This window comes from Manis javanica, chromosome 2 (genome assembly GCF_040802235.1).
Source record: "Manis javanica isolate MJ-LG chromosome 2, MJ_LKY, whole genome shotgun sequence".
In the NCBI taxonomy this organism is placed as follows: domain Eukaryota; kingdom Metazoa; phylum Chordata; class Mammalia; order Pholidota; family Manidae; genus Manis; species Manis javanica.
Window position 1 is genome coordinate 171,469,232 of NC_133157.1, and position 17,207 is coordinate 171,486,438.

General features: G+C 40.5%; 1 protein-coding gene and 1 long non-coding RNA gene across 4 annotated transcripts in view; one reads left to right on the plus strand and one right to left on the minus strand.

Annotated features, from left to right (window-relative positions):
• The window catches only part of LOC140847950 (uncharacterized), a 40,620-nt gene that overhangs the window by 17,343 nt on the left and 6,070 nt on the right, over positions 1–17,207 (minus strand). The window lies entirely within an intron of this gene.
• LOC108401867 (carbonic anhydrase 3) lies at positions 1,006–10,613 on the plus strand. Of its 3 annotated transcripts, XM_073229784.1 has the most exons (7): positions 1,117–1,165; positions 1,921–2,118; positions 4,248–4,366; positions 6,050–6,142; positions 7,202–7,264; positions 8,110–8,265; positions 9,640–10,613. In XM_073229784.1, the coding sequence occupies exons 1-7, from the start codon at positions 1,132–1,134 to the stop codon at positions 9,757–9,759; spliced, it is 783 nt and encodes a 260-aa protein (XP_073085885.1). In that variant the 5' UTR covers positions 1,117–1,131; the 3' UTR covers positions 9,760–10,613. The 3 variants fall into 3 exon arrangements, with proteins under 3 accessions (XP_073085883.1, XP_073085884.1, XP_073085885.1); XM_073229782.1 differs by lacking the exon at positions 6,050–6,142 and having other exon boundaries at positions 1,006–1,165; XM_073229783.1 differs by lacking the exon at positions 4,248–4,366 and having other exon boundaries at positions 1,006–1,165.

The window sequence follows — 17,207 nt, forward strand, 5'->3', positions numbered from 1 at the left end:
AAAATACAGACATTTGACTTGTGCACACTGCATATGATAGAGTCTCCTTTCGCATGGGTCACTGTATCATAAAACAACTTGGGCAGGGGAGAAAAAAGCAATTCCGGAAACTCTTTCCTCTCTCTTTTCTTCCAATCTTTCATTATGTTTTGGAAAAATAGATCCTAACGTTTTCAACAATATGACTCACTTTATGTTTATGGACTTCCAACACTCCAGAATATTCTCGACTTTTCCCTGAGCACTACAGCTCACGGAGTAGGAGAAAATCGGTGTCAGGTTCCTGCTCTGCGTTAACACGGGATGCAGACGGCTCCCGAATTCCGGGAGCTCTCGGTGGTGATCCAGCGCTCAGCGTTCTGCAGACCAAAGGGACGCGCGCTAGGTTGGGAAATGCCTCCTGGGGTGGTTCCGAGGACTGGGCATGGTCAATCTCTTTAAGGATTAATTGGAGTTACAGAAACTGCCCTTCCGGCCTCTTGCTAACCATCCTTTGCTCCTAGGGTTTTACAAGTTGCCTGCAAGGGGCTCAAACATGGGTCAGGCAAACAAATGTGTTCTTTCCAGCCACCGTAACCGGATCGCCAGGGCGAAATACCGTCGCAGAAGCGGCCGGACACCGCAGCCAGCCAGCCTGCCCGAGCTAAAAGCTACTTCTAAGTGAGGCTGCAAGCGCCGCCGGGGTGCAGATTTCAGGCGGTGGCTAAGCACAGCTACCACACCCCATCCCCCACCACACACACAAAAATGCATGAGGGAGGGAGGACCAGACAGACGAAAGTCGTCCGCATTTCTGCGCGTCGGCGCCACTCGTTAGAAAGTTCTGCAGCTTTAGGACACGGGAGGGAGAGGCAGACTGGCCGGGAGCCGCGATCCAGTGAGACGGCAGGAGGGGGCCCTCTGCCCATCTCCCCCACCTAGACAGCTGTCCAGCTCTTGGAATTCATTGGCTTCCCCCACCCCGCCTCCCAAATACCACCCCAATCCAGTTTAGTCCCCCGCCCCACCCTCGCTGACCGAATAAGGCCATGTAGTGTGTGTGGGACCTATATAAAAGGTGTGGGCTCGCGGGGACTCTGCACGACGCCGTGGAGAGAAGGCAGCAGGCACCCAGTGCCCACGAAGACGACCATGGCCAAGGAGTGGGGCTATGCCAGCCACAATGGTGAGTGCGGGCAGCTGCAGCCCCCAGCCCCCGGACCGTGCCAGACGAACTCCTGGCTTTGCAAAGACAGTGGGCAACTCTAGGGAGTGCGCTGGAAATTGTGGGTGGAGTAGTCCATGGAAACTAACATTTATTGAGCACTTAACCAAGTGCCAAAAGCTGCTGACCCTTTTTTGTTTGACTCATTCAGTGCTCCTGGTATGGTGCTGTTACCACGCCCTTTGGAGGAAGTGAAGTGCACAGAGGCTCTGTAACTTGCCTAAGATCACATTGCCTCTGACTGAGGAGTCCAGTTCTGATTGTCCCCTACTCCGTGATTTTGGGCAAGCACTTAACATCTCTGAGCCTGGTGCACGCATTAGAATCCGTGCTCTGCCTGCTGCTTCTGCCTAGCCTATGGAAAGAGGAATACAGGTGTGCCCTGAAAACCACATATGATCAGTGCCCTGTTTTATTTCCACTGTATGATTTAAGTTGGCATTGATAAAAGGTGATGAAGTCCACTTCAAAACAAGCCTTTGAGGCCATATTCTTGAGCAAGCAGAGGGAATACACTGAATTAAATAGAGTCTCCAGGTAAACTGTTAACAAAATTATGAACAGGTCTTAAATGCTGAAGCTTGCATTGCCCAAATTGAAATCCAAGACCTTTTCACAATCACTACCTAGTTTCTGTGTATTTTGCTAGTTTAGTCAATTAGAAAGAGAACTTGGAATGTGCCACCAAACAAATCTTCCTTAACTTGATTTCCTAGGCCCTGACCACTGGCATGAACTTTACCCAATTGCCAAGGGAGACAAACAGTCGCCCATCGAACTGCATACTAAAGACATCAAGCATGACCCTTCCCTGCTGCCATGGTCAACATCTTATGACCCTGGCTCTGCCAAGACCATCCTCAACAATGGGAAGACATGCAGGGTTGTGTTCGATGATTCTTATGATAGGTCAAGTAAGTACAACACTTAGGTAGGGGCACAAGGACATTTACAATGTTTATATTGGCAAAATGTGATTTATGGCACTGTAGCATTAGTGGGAGGAAGGGGCACTTCATCCCTGAAAATGGGGGTATTTGGTTCTGCTCTGGGCGTGAAGAATTATATTCATGCATTAAAGAGGAATGTCTCACTTTCTAACCTGGGGCACTCTGCTGCTGTAAAATGGTCTGATGCCTAAACTAAAACTTGGCAATACATTCTTGAAATGGAGCTCAATTTCCATGAGTGTTCTTCAGGCTCTGTGACCACCTACACCTGAGGGTTCTTGGGTTCCTTGACCATGGCCCATAGAACTAGGCTCCCATTCCCAAGCGAGACAGAGATTCCATTCTACAAAGCAAGGAACATAGCAAAGAAAGCGGGCATTTTCATCCCCTGGTGTGTGGGTGGGGCCCAGTCCAGGGGAGAGAACAGGACCATTGTGTGAGTCAAGAAGACTTGTCTTCAGCGCTCCGGGGTCGGGGGTGGGGGTCATCAGATTAATCCTTTGGTGAGTTCTTTGGAAGTATCTGACAATCTCTTCTTGAGCAGTGATTTGTATCTGTGTGAAAATGAAAAATCACTAGTTCAAAAAATTTATTTTACCTACACTCTTAAGCAAATCAGTGAAAAAAGAAGGTTAATTAGAAATGCTTTATTTCACTGTAAGGAACCTGTCTTTAATATTTTAGTGTCTGGTGTCAATAATATATTTTCTTACTATCACATTTGTCAAAAAGTTAGAATATCCTTGATGTACATAAAAAAAATACTCTCTGTGATATGAAAAGTTATCGAGTCATATTTCCTACCTACTAGAGGGTTCCAAGTAAGAAGTATCATAGAAAGCCGTATTTTCTTAAACAATAATTTCATGTGGTGATGTTACTTTTTTCTCCCTTCTCCATTTAAATCAAGCCATATTGAAGGATAAACAAAAAAATTAAACACTATTAGATTGAACCACATGAAAGTGCCAATTTTGTAAGCGAAAATGGTTTAATACTGACAATTTCATATGTTGATCCTAATAAACCGAACTCATATGTCCAGATAACATGTTCCTAATGGTTGAACAGGAAAAATGCAATGAATCAAACCACTTATTCCTACATGACCAAGCTCATGCAAATCTAACTCTATTGCTTTAGACCTCTTCTATGGCTTTCAGTCTGCCATTTCAGCACCAATAGTTGGTCATCCTTTCTAGAATAACTACTCCCTGAATTCTATTTTTACGTAGCTTATATTGCTAAATCTTTATTTTAAGGTTTCTGCATAGTTTTACTATCATTTAGAAAATATACGAACCTCTAAATCACTCTGCAGGCTGAATGAAGTGAGACCAAATTAAGTGATGGGTTGAGATATTTGGATAAGCTTGAATTAATTCTACTAAGAATTATCTAGTTTTGCTGTCCACGTTGATTGATTCCCTGGGAAATTTCTGAATTTTCCATTTCCTCTCATTTGAATAGACACAGTGTAAATTAGATGTGGCTGAAAGCTCTTGTGTGCCTTCTTGAAGAACAGTGTAGCTGGGGGCAAGACATGGAGAAGGAATTCACATTTGCCCAGTGATTGCTGTGCTGGGCATTGCGATGAGCACTTTAAAGTCCTTAATCTCATTTAATCCTCACAGCGGCACTGAAAGGTTGGTATTATTATCACCTTCATAGAAATGCAAACATGAGTTCAGAGAAGTTTAGCAACTTGCCTGCGATCACACAACTAGCAAGGGTTGGCGCCAGGACTGGAACTAAATCTGCCTGTCATGTTCTTCCCACTGACTGGTGCTTTGGTCTGTTCTATCCTTATTGCCCATCTGTTGTTGTAATTTTAGTCTCATAAATGTTAAATAGACATTTTAAAGATAATAAAATGAGCAAACAAAACAAGAAAGAAAAGAGAAATTATTTGTTTGGGTATATCCCAAGACTGAATTTTGGTAGAAAGAGACCAGTGTGCTTGGGAATGGCATCATCTGCCCGGCTGACCAACCACCTTTGGCTCCTCCGACCCTGGCTGTACGGGCCCTTGTTGAGAGCCGGGCTCTGGAAGAGAAGCGTGAGCTCGCTGACCTAGCTTCTCTGCATCTCAGTGCTGAGAGGCGGCCCGCTCACGGGACCCTACCGGCTCCGCCAGTTTCACCTCCACTGGGGCTCCTCAGACGACCACGGCTCTGAGCACACTGTGGATGGAGTCAAGTACGCCGCGGAGGTAGGAGGAACCACCAGAATCCATTTTGGGTCTTATATGGTAAAAAGTGAAAAATAATGACAAAGCAATATCCACTGCTTTTGTTTCAAGCCTGTGGTAGTTTTTAACATAAGCAGAAGCTGCCCAGTATTCTAGGCTAGACAGTTAAGAAGTGTAAGTGTATTGGTGGTGTTCATGAAGACTTTCAAGGTTAAGAAATTGGATATTGGTTTAATTTCAAAAAAGAAGCCAGGATGCTGAATGGCACTAAAAAGGTAAGGTAGCTAACACTTATTAAGTGCTCCAAGTATTAACTCACTTGATCCTTTCTGCAACTCTGAGGCAGGTCACAGTGGAGGAAACTGAGGCACAGAAATGTTACATAACAAAATCACACAGCTGGTTTGTGTTAGATCTGGTGCTCTTCCTTATTCAGACTGGCTTCTGAGTTCATCTTGTCCAGTACCCTAAGCTGACTCTTTTATAACATTGTGGTGCTTTAAAAATAGCACTTTATGATTCTGGCTAATGCTTATGTTCTAGTTTCTTAATAAAGGGTGTGCATGTGTGTGTGTGATTATATATACATATGTATTTATACACACAGATAGATATAAATACAGATACACACAGCTTAACATGAGGAACTACTTACTACTCTTTCAGTTCATCCATTTAAGAAAAGCATGATTTGTAACACAGATGAAGGCATAAAATTATAAGGCAATAAGACAAGCCCCCTGCATGGTCTCTCTATAAAGCCAAACCTGTAAGGGGTGACAAAGCCCTGAAGGTGAGATCCAAGGTCAAGGATCTGGTCAACACAGGACAGTGACAGGAACTTTGGAGGCATTGTGGACATTCTCTTAGGCAAAATCACCAAGTAACTTAACTGCTGGTGAAACTAAACTCTACAAGACCCACAGTACTTCACGGTGGCCACTCCATTTCTCTATAGCCCATCTAGAAAGCCAGTGACAGGATAGATTAATTACTAAGAAAGCCTTCTAGACATTTTTCCCTGCAAATGGGGAAAGTTTAGTATGTTTCTTATAAATGTGGGCAAGACTGTAAAGGCAGTTTGGCCTTCACACATGGGATTGTCTCACACTTTTGTTCTTGAATAAAATGTTTTTTAATTGCTATGAACTCTTGAATTGTGTTGCTATCCTATGAAATTCAATATGGGAAATTTGACTAATTGTTGCTTATGTTATAAATTCAGATAAGGTCACCACTGGGTTCCAGAGCACTGGCTGCACAAAGGAAGTAGATATGAAAATGCCTAAGGATTTTCCCCTTATTTTTCCTCCCCTACTTCCCAATTAATTGTGACTTTAGAGTGATAGCAGATTTTTTTTTATAGCTCTGTGTTTCACTGTTTGATTTGGTCAGAAAAAGAACTGATGTTATACAAAGCTAAAGTAAACATTCGAATTGGCTTAACCAAATTTCAGTTTTTACTGATTGCTTTTTACAGAACTCTAAATCTATTTATGATAATTCTATACACTTTTTATTTGAAGCTTTAAGAATTTCACCAAAATACTGTATGCTAATACTTAGAATTCTATCAACTTCTATGAGAGTACTCAGCAATCATAGGCTGTACAATTCTTGGGTTTATTGTGAATACTTTTATACTTATTTCCTTATTCTCAGAATTGACTTCATAAATACATAACCTGTGTTTGATGGTTTCAGCTTCACTTGGTACACTGGAATCCAAAGTATAGCAATTTTGGAGGGGCTCTGAAGCAACCTGATGGAATAGCTGTGGTTGGAATTTTTCTGAAGGTAGGGTCAAAATTGACCATATTTTTTCTTTCAAAACTTAGTTCCTTATGAATGCTTAGGATAGCATGAGTTTCACTGCCTCCTTCTATTTAAAGGGGGCAGAGAAATGGATTTCAGTATGCATTCACCTAATCAAGGTATTTCTGCTAAGCTCAGCTCAAAATGTTTTGCTTTCCCTTAGAAATGTATGTTTTGCCATCTTCCAGGACTCCAGCACTTCTACGTTTTCTCAAGATGTGGGGTGTGTGTGTGTGTGTGTGTGTGTGTGTGTGTGTGTGTGTGTGTGTTGGGTCAGTGGCCAGAGAGCCTTTGGAGGAGCTTCTGCTGGTGGCAGTGAGGGCAGGGGATGCATTTTTCAGTACCCGTTCCCACTACTCCATTTCAGTTGCACTGAAAACCAGAGAGCTGATGCTGGGAATCAGCGTGATGCTAAGTCTGGCTGGACGTCTCCTGGGCTTAGGGTGGCCACCACTCATATGATCCCAGGCTAAGACAGCACCATGGAATGTGTGTGTTGTTGAGCCAGCCTTGGTTTAAAGAGGACTTAGTGTCATTATCACATGTATTTAGTGGTAACATAGCCTAAATTTTAAGCCCGAGGTGAAAATCTAGCTTCTTTCTTTTCGAATGACCTAATTTGTTCTATGTTCTGAATTCACTGGGCCCTTTTCGGTGCTTAACCATAGCAGAACAGCAAGCAGAGTGAGTCTGAACAGAAAGACAATGAGTTTACTTTTAGATACACTGAGTCCATTTAGTTTTGCTACTATAAAAAAAATAAAAGTAGAATGACTTTGCAGAGAGGGTTAAAGACACAGAAGTAAATCAACATGTAATTTTGTGGTTTGTGCACTGGAGGCCTAGAGTTCAAGTTTAGTTCAGAAAAAACATACTCTAAAATCTTGAGACAAAATAAACTTATGTTTTTGCTTTGTAGAAGATATTCTGGCAGATTTATAAACACTAGATGCAGATGAATGGATCAGAATCAGTTTTTAAGACAATCCTAAATTATGGAGAAGAGAAAAATAAAATTATTGGTCTTCTATTTTCTTACAGATAGGACCTGAGAAAGGCGAGTTCCAGCTGCTCCTTGATGCACTGGACAAAATTAAGACAAAGGTAAAAAAAAAAAAAAGTTTTTCCTCCTAGAACATAAAGCAGGTATGTCAATTTTTAATTTTTAAATTTTTAAGTGTATTTATTTTCTCTAGGGTCTGTTACTAAGTTTCATAATTATGCTCAGCATACATATAAAAATAAATAAATGCTATTATATTTGTATGGTTTATAGTTATTACAGCAATTTCACGTACATTGGCTTATTTAATCCTCATAGTCGGCTTGTCAGATATTTACTTAATGAAGTGGCTGAGAGAGCAGTTAAGTGGTAATCTCCTCTCCCCAACCCCCCACCCCCCACACATGCGCACACGGCACACCTACAGAACTAATGAATGTTTGCCTCCTGGTACCCTTTTTCTCCTGAGCTCTAGCTATATATTTTAAATCTTAACAGCAGACTCTTCTGATTAACAGACTCATTTTAACTGACTTTGGGATTGTTCTAATCCAAATGGCTATTAAATTTTATCACTAGAGAAAGTATTCCCAATGTAATATTCAATAAAAATGCGACCCTGGCTTTTTTATCTCAGGAACGAAGCGTGAACTTATATGAAACATTTCTGTTAGCGTTTTGATGGAAGTTTCCCCTTTTTCTTCAGAAGTGATAGAATTATTGCTCTCCCAATAGTAAGGAATAAAATATTTACAATGACTGTGCTCAAATTACAGCATACAAACCGCCCCCATCCCCGGTCCTTTATTTCTGAAAGGCGCGTACTTAGTTTAAAAGCTCCGTTTTCTCCATTGCATCTGAAACCTTTTCCCCAAATGGTGAGACCCTCGGAGCAGGCGGGGTGGGCGGGTTGCGCCCGCTCACCGCGCCTGCGCCCCGTTCCCAGGGCAAGGAGACGCCCTTCACGAAGTTCGACCCGTCCTGCCTGTTCCCCGCCTGCCGGGACTACTGGACCTACCACGGCTCCTTCACCACGCCGCCCTGCGAGGAGTGCATCGTGTGGCTCCTGCTGAAGGAACCCATCACCGTGAGCTCCGACCAGGTGAGCGGCAGCCCCGGGTGGAGCCTTGTGAATACACGGACTTAAATCGCTGGCTGGCTATATAAGATGAAGAAGCTAAATTGAAAACTGCTAGCTGCTAAATGGGTGTTTACCGAGTTCAGACGGTGCAAAAAACCGATGCGGATCACTAGAGAGTCCATAGTTTGCCCTGGTTAATTACAATCAGTAGGTTTAACTTTCTAAAGCTTATTTTCCAAAGGGTACCGGGATAAACGCAAATCCTGTAAAAGTGGCTGTGATGCTGTACAATAACTTGAGTTTGTGTTGTAGAAAGGCTTAAAGGTTTAGGTGAATGAGTTAGTCTTTGGAGGACCCGCAAATACTGAGCTCTGATTAGGAGGTGGTAATGGTACCTGCAGGCCTGGGGAGAAGGATGCTAATGGAAGGGATTTAATATCCCTGTGAGATGTATACTATTTCTCCGGTTTTATAGACAAGTTGAGGCTCAGAAAGGTGAAGTAATTTGCCAATGATCCATAGCCAGGTGCAGGACCTGAGATTCTAACTCTGGTCTGTCTGCTCCCAATACCCCTTGATTTCTTTGCCTGCCTTCTTAGAGGTTACCTCAAGAATGTCCTTGCAGCATTTATTAAAGACTTGCAAGGAAAGACTGTTTGGGAGAAAATATGTGGGCAGGGATGTGGAGATGAGCAGATTAAAGCAAGTGAACAACAGCGCCTCACACTACAGGTCATAAATATTTACTGAAATCATAAATCAGTTTGCCAGTGCGTCTCTCTTATTTAAGACAGCATTCCTATTTCTGCCAGTTGTAGACAAGTATATATGACCATTTCTATCAAAAGAGATGTAATGTTCAGGTTTATTTGTATTAATATTTTGAAAGGGGAATGAAATTTTCTTAAGATGAAAGGCTAAAAACATTTTAATATATAAATACAGTATTACTAATAAGGATTTCTTAAATTCTTCTCCCTTAAGAAAAAAAGTTCTTAAATTCAAAATGTAGAGTGACTCCAACTTATTTCTGCTCTTTTAAAAAATGTTGATGCCATAAACTTTTGCAATGAGGGCCAGTTAAGCTTATCATTTGCATTGACCTTGTCATCCCTCCCTACATAAGGTATAGACTTCATACTGACCCCTCAAATTAAAATGATTGTTTCAGAATTCAGAAGGAAAAGGTTTTGACCAGAGGACATGACAATGCTGTATAAAATGAAGTGTTTTTACAAATAAAGAAAATGTTTCTATTACTCTAGACTAAACGTTGGAGACAAATCTGATGGTTTGGTTGCGGTGATTAAAAAGCCAGTGATTTCTAACTCTTTGTCACCATGTGTGACACTTGGTCCAATGTCATGCTGACAACATTCCCTTTTCCTCTTACAGATGGCCAAGCTGCGGAGCCTCCTCTCCAGCGCTGAGAATGAGCCCCCAGTGCCCCTGGTGGGGAACTGGCGTCCTCCGCAGCCTATCAAGGGTAGGGTGGTGAGAGCTTCCTTCAAATGAGGCTGCAGGAGCTTGCCCTCCTCAGGAAAGGAGACCTGCCACCGTTGGAGAGCTTGGTTCCCTGACTCCTTTTGGCGCTTCTTACTCCAAGTATATTTCAGTTTTCCACACTGAGCAATGAATGTGAAAGATGCTCTCACCAGGAAACCAAAGTTACTTATGACAAGATGTAATGTGAAAGCATCTGGCCTTTGTAATAATTACCTTTCCTATAAAAGTAGCATTTCTAGTAAGGTTTCAGAGGAGAAGAAACAGAAGGAGAAGGGTAATGATGTAGAAAAATGGCTAATGGGCACCAATTTTCTGTCACCTTAAATTTCATAGAACTTCAGTATTACTGTTTTCATATAATGAATTGTCCATCTTAAAGAAGTAATGGGTAATTCTATTAATAATAGAGGTAAATGAAGATCATATGGCAAGTAAAGATAAGCCAGAAATTAAAATTACTCTAGACACCAAGAATTGATATGGTATATTTTAACCCTTCTATAAAACCAGCAAGAGTTCCATCATTCATTAAGATTTTAACTTCCGTAATGATAACCTGGTTTTGATTACAATGAAAAGGAAAATACATTGGATCAGTTTAAAAAATTTGACCTGTATTTGAATTTCTTCTTCAAAAAGATGATTGACTTTATCCTAATACTTTTCCTTACCTGAAGGAGGGCCATTTATTTTTAATTTTACCACTTTTATCTGTGCATGCTTATTAAAATAAAAACTGCCTCTGACACCTTTCTAACTTGAGAATGGAATTAATGATTCTTAGAACATGCAGGAGTGAATGACTGCACTACAGGTAAAAGCAGTTGTACTGATCAAGACTAATAAAGACATGAATACATGAAGTTGTGTTGTGTTTCTTTAATGAAAAAAGGGTTATTAAAAATGACAAAAATGGAGTAAAACTAAAAATGGCAAACTCTGTAAGTTTGTTTTCATAACTGAAAGATGGTGATAACAGACCCAAGTTCTGAGTTTGATTGGAGGTTACATTCTTTATGAAGTGGCTCAGGCAATCAGTGAGGCCTCAGTCGGATTAGGATTCTGGGGTCCATGGATTTAGGGGCATGGAATCAAGCCAGACTGTAGCTTTTATGTCCTTAGTTTTCTCAATATCCATCAGGATGATGCTGGTGTATTACTGCAAAAGTCCATAGGTTGACACGTTTAAAACATTTGATATCCTTAGATGTCTTAATTTGCAGTTAATGGCTTCGACAGCTCTTTCATCACATCACTGGTTAATAAGTTAACTTACTTTAGAAAATACCAGCAAAATTTTCATTACCCTAAGGAATGAAAAGGGTATTGGGTCAGGAGAGTCTTGTGATGCTGGAAGTCAAGTAATTTGATGGAGTCCTAGGAGGCTAAAATTATTTAATAGATTACCACTTGGGTGAAGTAAAACCAGGTTGGTCAGTGCAAATGGATGTGTTAATTAAATCCCTTGGAATTAGGAGGTGTGGAGCATTCATCAATTAGTGGTAATACACAAGCTGATTCTCTCAGGGTACTTGCTTCATAATGCTCAGAGCACTGTAAAACTCTATCCAGAAGACACTCTATGCGGGGGAGGAATGTGTAACTTAATACTGGTGCTTTCTCAAGTGCACAAGCTCAACATGGCTCAAACTGTTTTAAGAGAAAATGTCCGTTCAAGGTTGGTTATCTACCTAGACCATGAGTTCCACGAAGGCATGGATATGAGTCTTGTACACTGATAGTCCCCTTATTGACTAGTATTGTGCCTGGCCCTTAAATAAGCACTCAACAAATATTTGGTAAACAAATAATGTCACAAGCATAGATAAGCCCAGGACAAATACTCGCCTTCTTGAACAATACATAACATGATTAAGACTTGTACTAGTTTTTGATCATCTTGTTTAGTTTGGATCTCTTTACCCTCAAGTTGGTAGCTTTCCAATAGAACATATTCCATCCCCCGCCTCCACCAGGTCATCACCAGTACTCACAATTATCACCCAACTTAAAATGTGTTTGACACTTCTGCCTTCACTCAAAGTGCTGAGTTATGATATGACATATTGAAGGCACAACGTATGTCCTTATTCAGTAGAGGGATCATTTTCATGATCATGCACAGGTTTCCCAACAGTTGCATTTCAGCATGTAGAACGTGTAGAGGGGACATTGCTAAGAGCTGCTGCGGTGAAAATGCTTCGGCATCTACTGCGTTTTGTTCTTTAGGGTATAATCATTGCAGGTATTTAAAAATTTCAACCTAGGGCAGAAACAAATGTGAACTAAGGGTGTCATAATATTTCTCAGATTATTATATTTTTAAAAGTCTTTGAATGGGGCATCATTAACAAGAATTTACTGAATATAGGGTACTGTTAGGTCTTAAAAGTGCTCATGCTTTAGAGTCCCTTCCCCTTTAAGAGAAAGACAGAATGTATTCATGAAAGGGTACGTAACTCTTCAAGACCGCTGATCCACAATTCTTTATGTGCAATCAGTGAATATCTCTGTAGATGAATGGGAAATATTCTACACAGAACATGTAAAATGTGGATTTCAGTACCTAACTATAATCATTTATATAATTAAATAAATATGGATGATAATGATCAGCTATAAAGCTCGGATACTTGTGAAAAAGTATTGTTTCAGTTATCAGATAAGAATTGGCACAAATAAAATTACTCTAAAAAAGATACATATGGTCCAAACCACATCACAGATCACACATAAAATGAGATTTTTGTTTCTTTTCTAATGCCTTCTTATTTGATATTAAAAGGAACTCTGGACATGAGCACAATACATTATTTCAGCAGAGAAAGAGTAAGTGAGAAGAGGTAGAAAAAAATGGTAACTCTAAATGTCATATTTAAAAATGTTTCATTTAATGTATGAAAATATAATGATCTTTAAAAAAACCATCCCCTAAGGTAGCACTTGAAAACATAAAATGCAAATAAGGCCAAATCATGTTACACGTTATTTAGGTCACTAGATGGCAGCAAAATTATTACAAAATGACTGAAATGACAAGCTATGCTGTTTTATTCCTGTTGCAGACCAATGAGGTTTCCTTTTTTAATCCTGAACATCCTACTTCCTTTTCTCAAATGTTTAATATTAACTATTAATATCTATGTACAAAAGAAAGATGGTGAAGGATTCTTACTTTTTTTTTGAGACTTTTTAATAGTCAAAGTGAGGCCTAACATCAGAAATTAATATGTATTGCGCTAAAGCTTAAATAAATGAGAAAACATTTTTACAGCCCTGTTCAGTCTTTTGGAGGCCTGGGTGCCAATCACGCACCACTTGTAGGCATGTGGCCTCAGGCAAGTTAATTTCTTGGTGCCTAAATTTCCTCATCTGGGAATAGGAATGATAATAGTACCTGCCCAGGTGGTTGTTTTAAGGATTAGATGAGTTACTATATACAAATCTCTTAGAATAATTATTCTAACATGTGGTAAAACTCTCTATAAGGGTTAGTTACTATACTCTGCAAATTAATTTTACTTTAGCCAAGAAAAATTATAATGCCTACCTGATAGGTAAATCATGTTTTTCTTTCTGTATTAGTAACATTGTGAATCCATATCTTACCAGTTCAGCTATTACTAAAGGAGTGACTATAATGGGGCCTCTTGCCATCTTCCCCCTGTGCTTGGCATTAGAGGAATGGTATTTAAAAACAATGACGGTAACTCTTGTCCCAACTACACTGCAGGAAGAACAAGATGTGGGCATGTTAGAAACCAGTAGGAACCCACAGTACACTGGAAGGGGGATTTGGGGAGGGTCGGATAATTTTTTCTGAAGAAGGTTGTGTTCCAGGAGGTCTGCACCTTACCTGAGGAAGTAAATGACCAGCAAGACATCCAGAAATAAACCGAACAAGAGATGTGGGAGAAGTATAGTATGCATTCTGTTTTACTGACTTCTCAGTGTTGGCAGAACAGAGTCCCTACAAGTGCTGCCTGAAGTGGGAAATCTATCCTATCATGAGTATGGAAAATCCCCTGCCATGAAATTAATTTGGGGCTTGTCTGGGCATGTCATAAAATCAGAATCCTGAACGAGATGCATAAATCAACCTGGGGGAAGAGTTTATCCATTTAGGGGTGACTCAACTCCAGTTGGACTAAAGGAAATAAAGCAGTCTAAATGTAAAATCTAGGATCAAGGGAATGACTGGAGAACTAATGAACTTCTTCAGATTCAAAGTGTTTAATGGCAGTGGTCTGAAAACTTGACAAGGCAGGTAATCACAGGTAATCAGCAGGAGTAAGAGCGAGTCTAACGGTGTAGTCACAGGGGATCAAGTGCACTGCAGAGGCATAAAACCCAGTGATTTAAAAGCTAATTTTAGCCAGGTGAGAATCGACTCTTTGCAGTAAACAGGAAATCAGATTCTCTCTTGTATTTAAGTCATTCCCAGGTAGAGGAGCCTGGAAACTCAAGGAAAACATTTTGGCCATTAATTGTACATATTCTCTGTTTTAATATGTCCATAAATTTCTATCATACTTGACTCATTTGAAATTTGGATGGTTCCAAACACATTTGCTAAGGGAAAGTCATTTCCCCAAAGGGCACTTGACTCCCATGAAAGTGTATTGCAAATGGAAGTCCTTGAAGATGCTATGCCACGTAGGTAGAACTCACACTTCGCTCCAATGTGGGTTTAATGGAGAACCTAAGGCAGTCAGTGGGCAACATGGATGGAGCAGGACCCCGAAAGACAGGGCCTCGCAAAGGAAAGAAGATGGTATAAGCCGAGCAGAGCAGGAGTAAGGCAGAACCCAGTCCTGGGAAGAACATATAACTAAGCAGGAAAAGGTGTAGGTAAAGAGTTAGCAATAAGGAAGTTGCAGTTCAGTGAAGATACAGGGGTTGGGTTCTTGCACCAGGAACTAATTTTTGGAGTAACAAGAGTACTTTCAAATTATCTGTAAGCTATCTGTAATGTAAGTTGTGTGGTGTGTGTGTGTGTGTGTGTGTGTGTGTGTGTGTAATGAATAATGGGGACAGGGAGGTGTTAGGAGGGTAAGAACTTTGTCTTGTTATACTGCTGAGGCCCTAGTACCTAACCGTATCTGGAACCTAGTCAGCACTGAAAAAGTATTTGTTGAATGCCGGGAGGGATTGGAAAGATGGATGAGCAGATGGATAGGTGGACAGATAGATGGATGGATGGGGCAATGAGAATCCTAAACTACTGAATGCCACTCTAAGAACATGAGCTGGTGGAAGCTATGTCCTCAACCTAGGAATGTCAGAGACTGCATCTCAAAGAGCTCCTGGAGGAATGCAGGCCTTCCTATTGCTGCAACTTGGGCTTCTCAGTAAAGAGAATGGCAGTGGGAAAAGAGAAGCAGCCCTACATTTATGCAAACATTATCATTTGAAAATTTAAATTTTAGAAATGAATTTAACATAGTATAGAAGAGACATGCTTTAAGAGATATAAAAGGATATCCTCTACCCGGATATTTATCTCTTTTAGCACCCGTGCTTCCAAATGGTGCCAGTTGAGGCCGTAGGTTGGCAATGAGCCGGCAACATTGGACTATGCTATAGTAATTGGCATGATTCATTCATACCAGTGCTTAAACTTTCATAAGTTTGCCTTAAATTTCTAATTAGTGACTTTAATTCTCCATGTCATTCATTCACCTTTGTATGAAGTTGCTCACAGTAATTATGCATATGTAATAAACATTATTCTTCCTAACTCAAATATTTGTGTCATGGCCAGAAATGAGCAAAGTATGAAACTTGAGAATTTGAGGAAGGTTTTCAACTGACACATTTTGCCTCACCCCAACCAAATAGTTGGTCAATTCAGGGAAATTTCCTGCTCTCCACAAACAACACAAACATATATGCCAATATACTCATGTACTTGTAATTACTACCTACAGATTACTTTATAGTATAGTCAAGAATTCTTTGAAAAAAGCTTTTACTCAGACAGTGAATTTACTAGAAATCAAACTCAGGATCTATTTTGGTGGTTGTTGTTGGTGGAGATGGTATCTTCTGGCTTAACCCATAGTTTGATATGTAAACCCCTGACTGCCTATAATAGTTTTTTTATATAAAGGGCTATTTTAATGATATTTCATCAGAGAAGGTCTAATCTGTTCCTTTTAATTTGTTTTCTTTAACAAAGGGCCTGTTGTCAAGATTGTGAGGTGTACTAAGCCTCTTGTCCTTAGCAGCTTAATTGATATGAAACATTGATTAGGCCCCAAGAGGGCTAGAGTGTTTCAGAGGAATTATGAAATAACCACAAGATGTAAAGTAGAAAGTTTGCAGCTTGCTGAAGAGCATAGTGCCTTTAACTGGGCAAATGAATTCAATATCTGATACGTACTTTAAAAAGTACATGCAACTGATTAAAGAAACCCTCTTTCTGAAAGAATTTCATACTTCCTAAAAAGCATTTAGGTGTCAAGTGGGAAAGAAAGAAAAGTCAAGGAACTACCTACCTAGAAGCCTCAAGGAGAAGAAAACAATAGAAAGAAAAGGGCAACCTTCAAATATGACTCAAAAGAAACTGTACTATACACGGTGGCAACTACAGAAGGGAAGGGCTTATCAGGCATGACCACAGTGCCCAGTATGCTGGGCATGAAGTACATGTTCAATAGTGATATCAGTGCAGTTTGAAAGAAGGAACAGATAGCGGAACCAAGGGTACAAGTGACCCGCAAAACACGGCTCTAGGTCACCTGGACCTCTGGGCCAGCAATGGGCTCCAGGCTCCTTCTGGATGATGCAGGTGCAGTTTAGACCTTGGACCCCCATCTAGCAATTCTAGAAATCATATATGTACAGTATTATACAATTATATATATTATAACATATAAACAAAGTAGACTTTTAGAGGGCAAAGAAAAATAACTATAAATACAAGTGCTCATATTTTCTTCCTGCCGTGGAGTGGCCCTTCCTGGCACCTCCAGGGTGTGTACACTGCACTGTGGGGACAGCTCCTTTGAAGCCTTCTGCTAACAAGATCAGGTGTCAGTCTCCTGCCACCTGGTCAACTTTTTCTGTTCTATGGGTCCTTTCTGTCCTGGGCCACTGTTTCATTCCTGCCTCACTGAGTGGCGATTAGCTGAGTATGGAACAAGAAGAGGAGCATTTGGGGTAGGAAAATATGTTCTGCCTCTAGTTTAATGACTCTGGTTGAATCCTGACCTTTTCCTCTTTGCCTTTGATTAGGAGGAAAAATTTACTTGTAATGCCTACAATTCTCTTTGCATGGAAATGTTCAATTGTTCTTGTTTCTAAGGAAGTACAAAACTCCCCATACAAGGTAGTGATTTATAGCAAAAGAGAAGTTTAATAATGTGATGAAGCTATTATTAACATAATCAAGCTATCACGATCTGGATAAGAAGGCATCACGGAAAGTATGTGCGGCAAAGTGAATACACAAT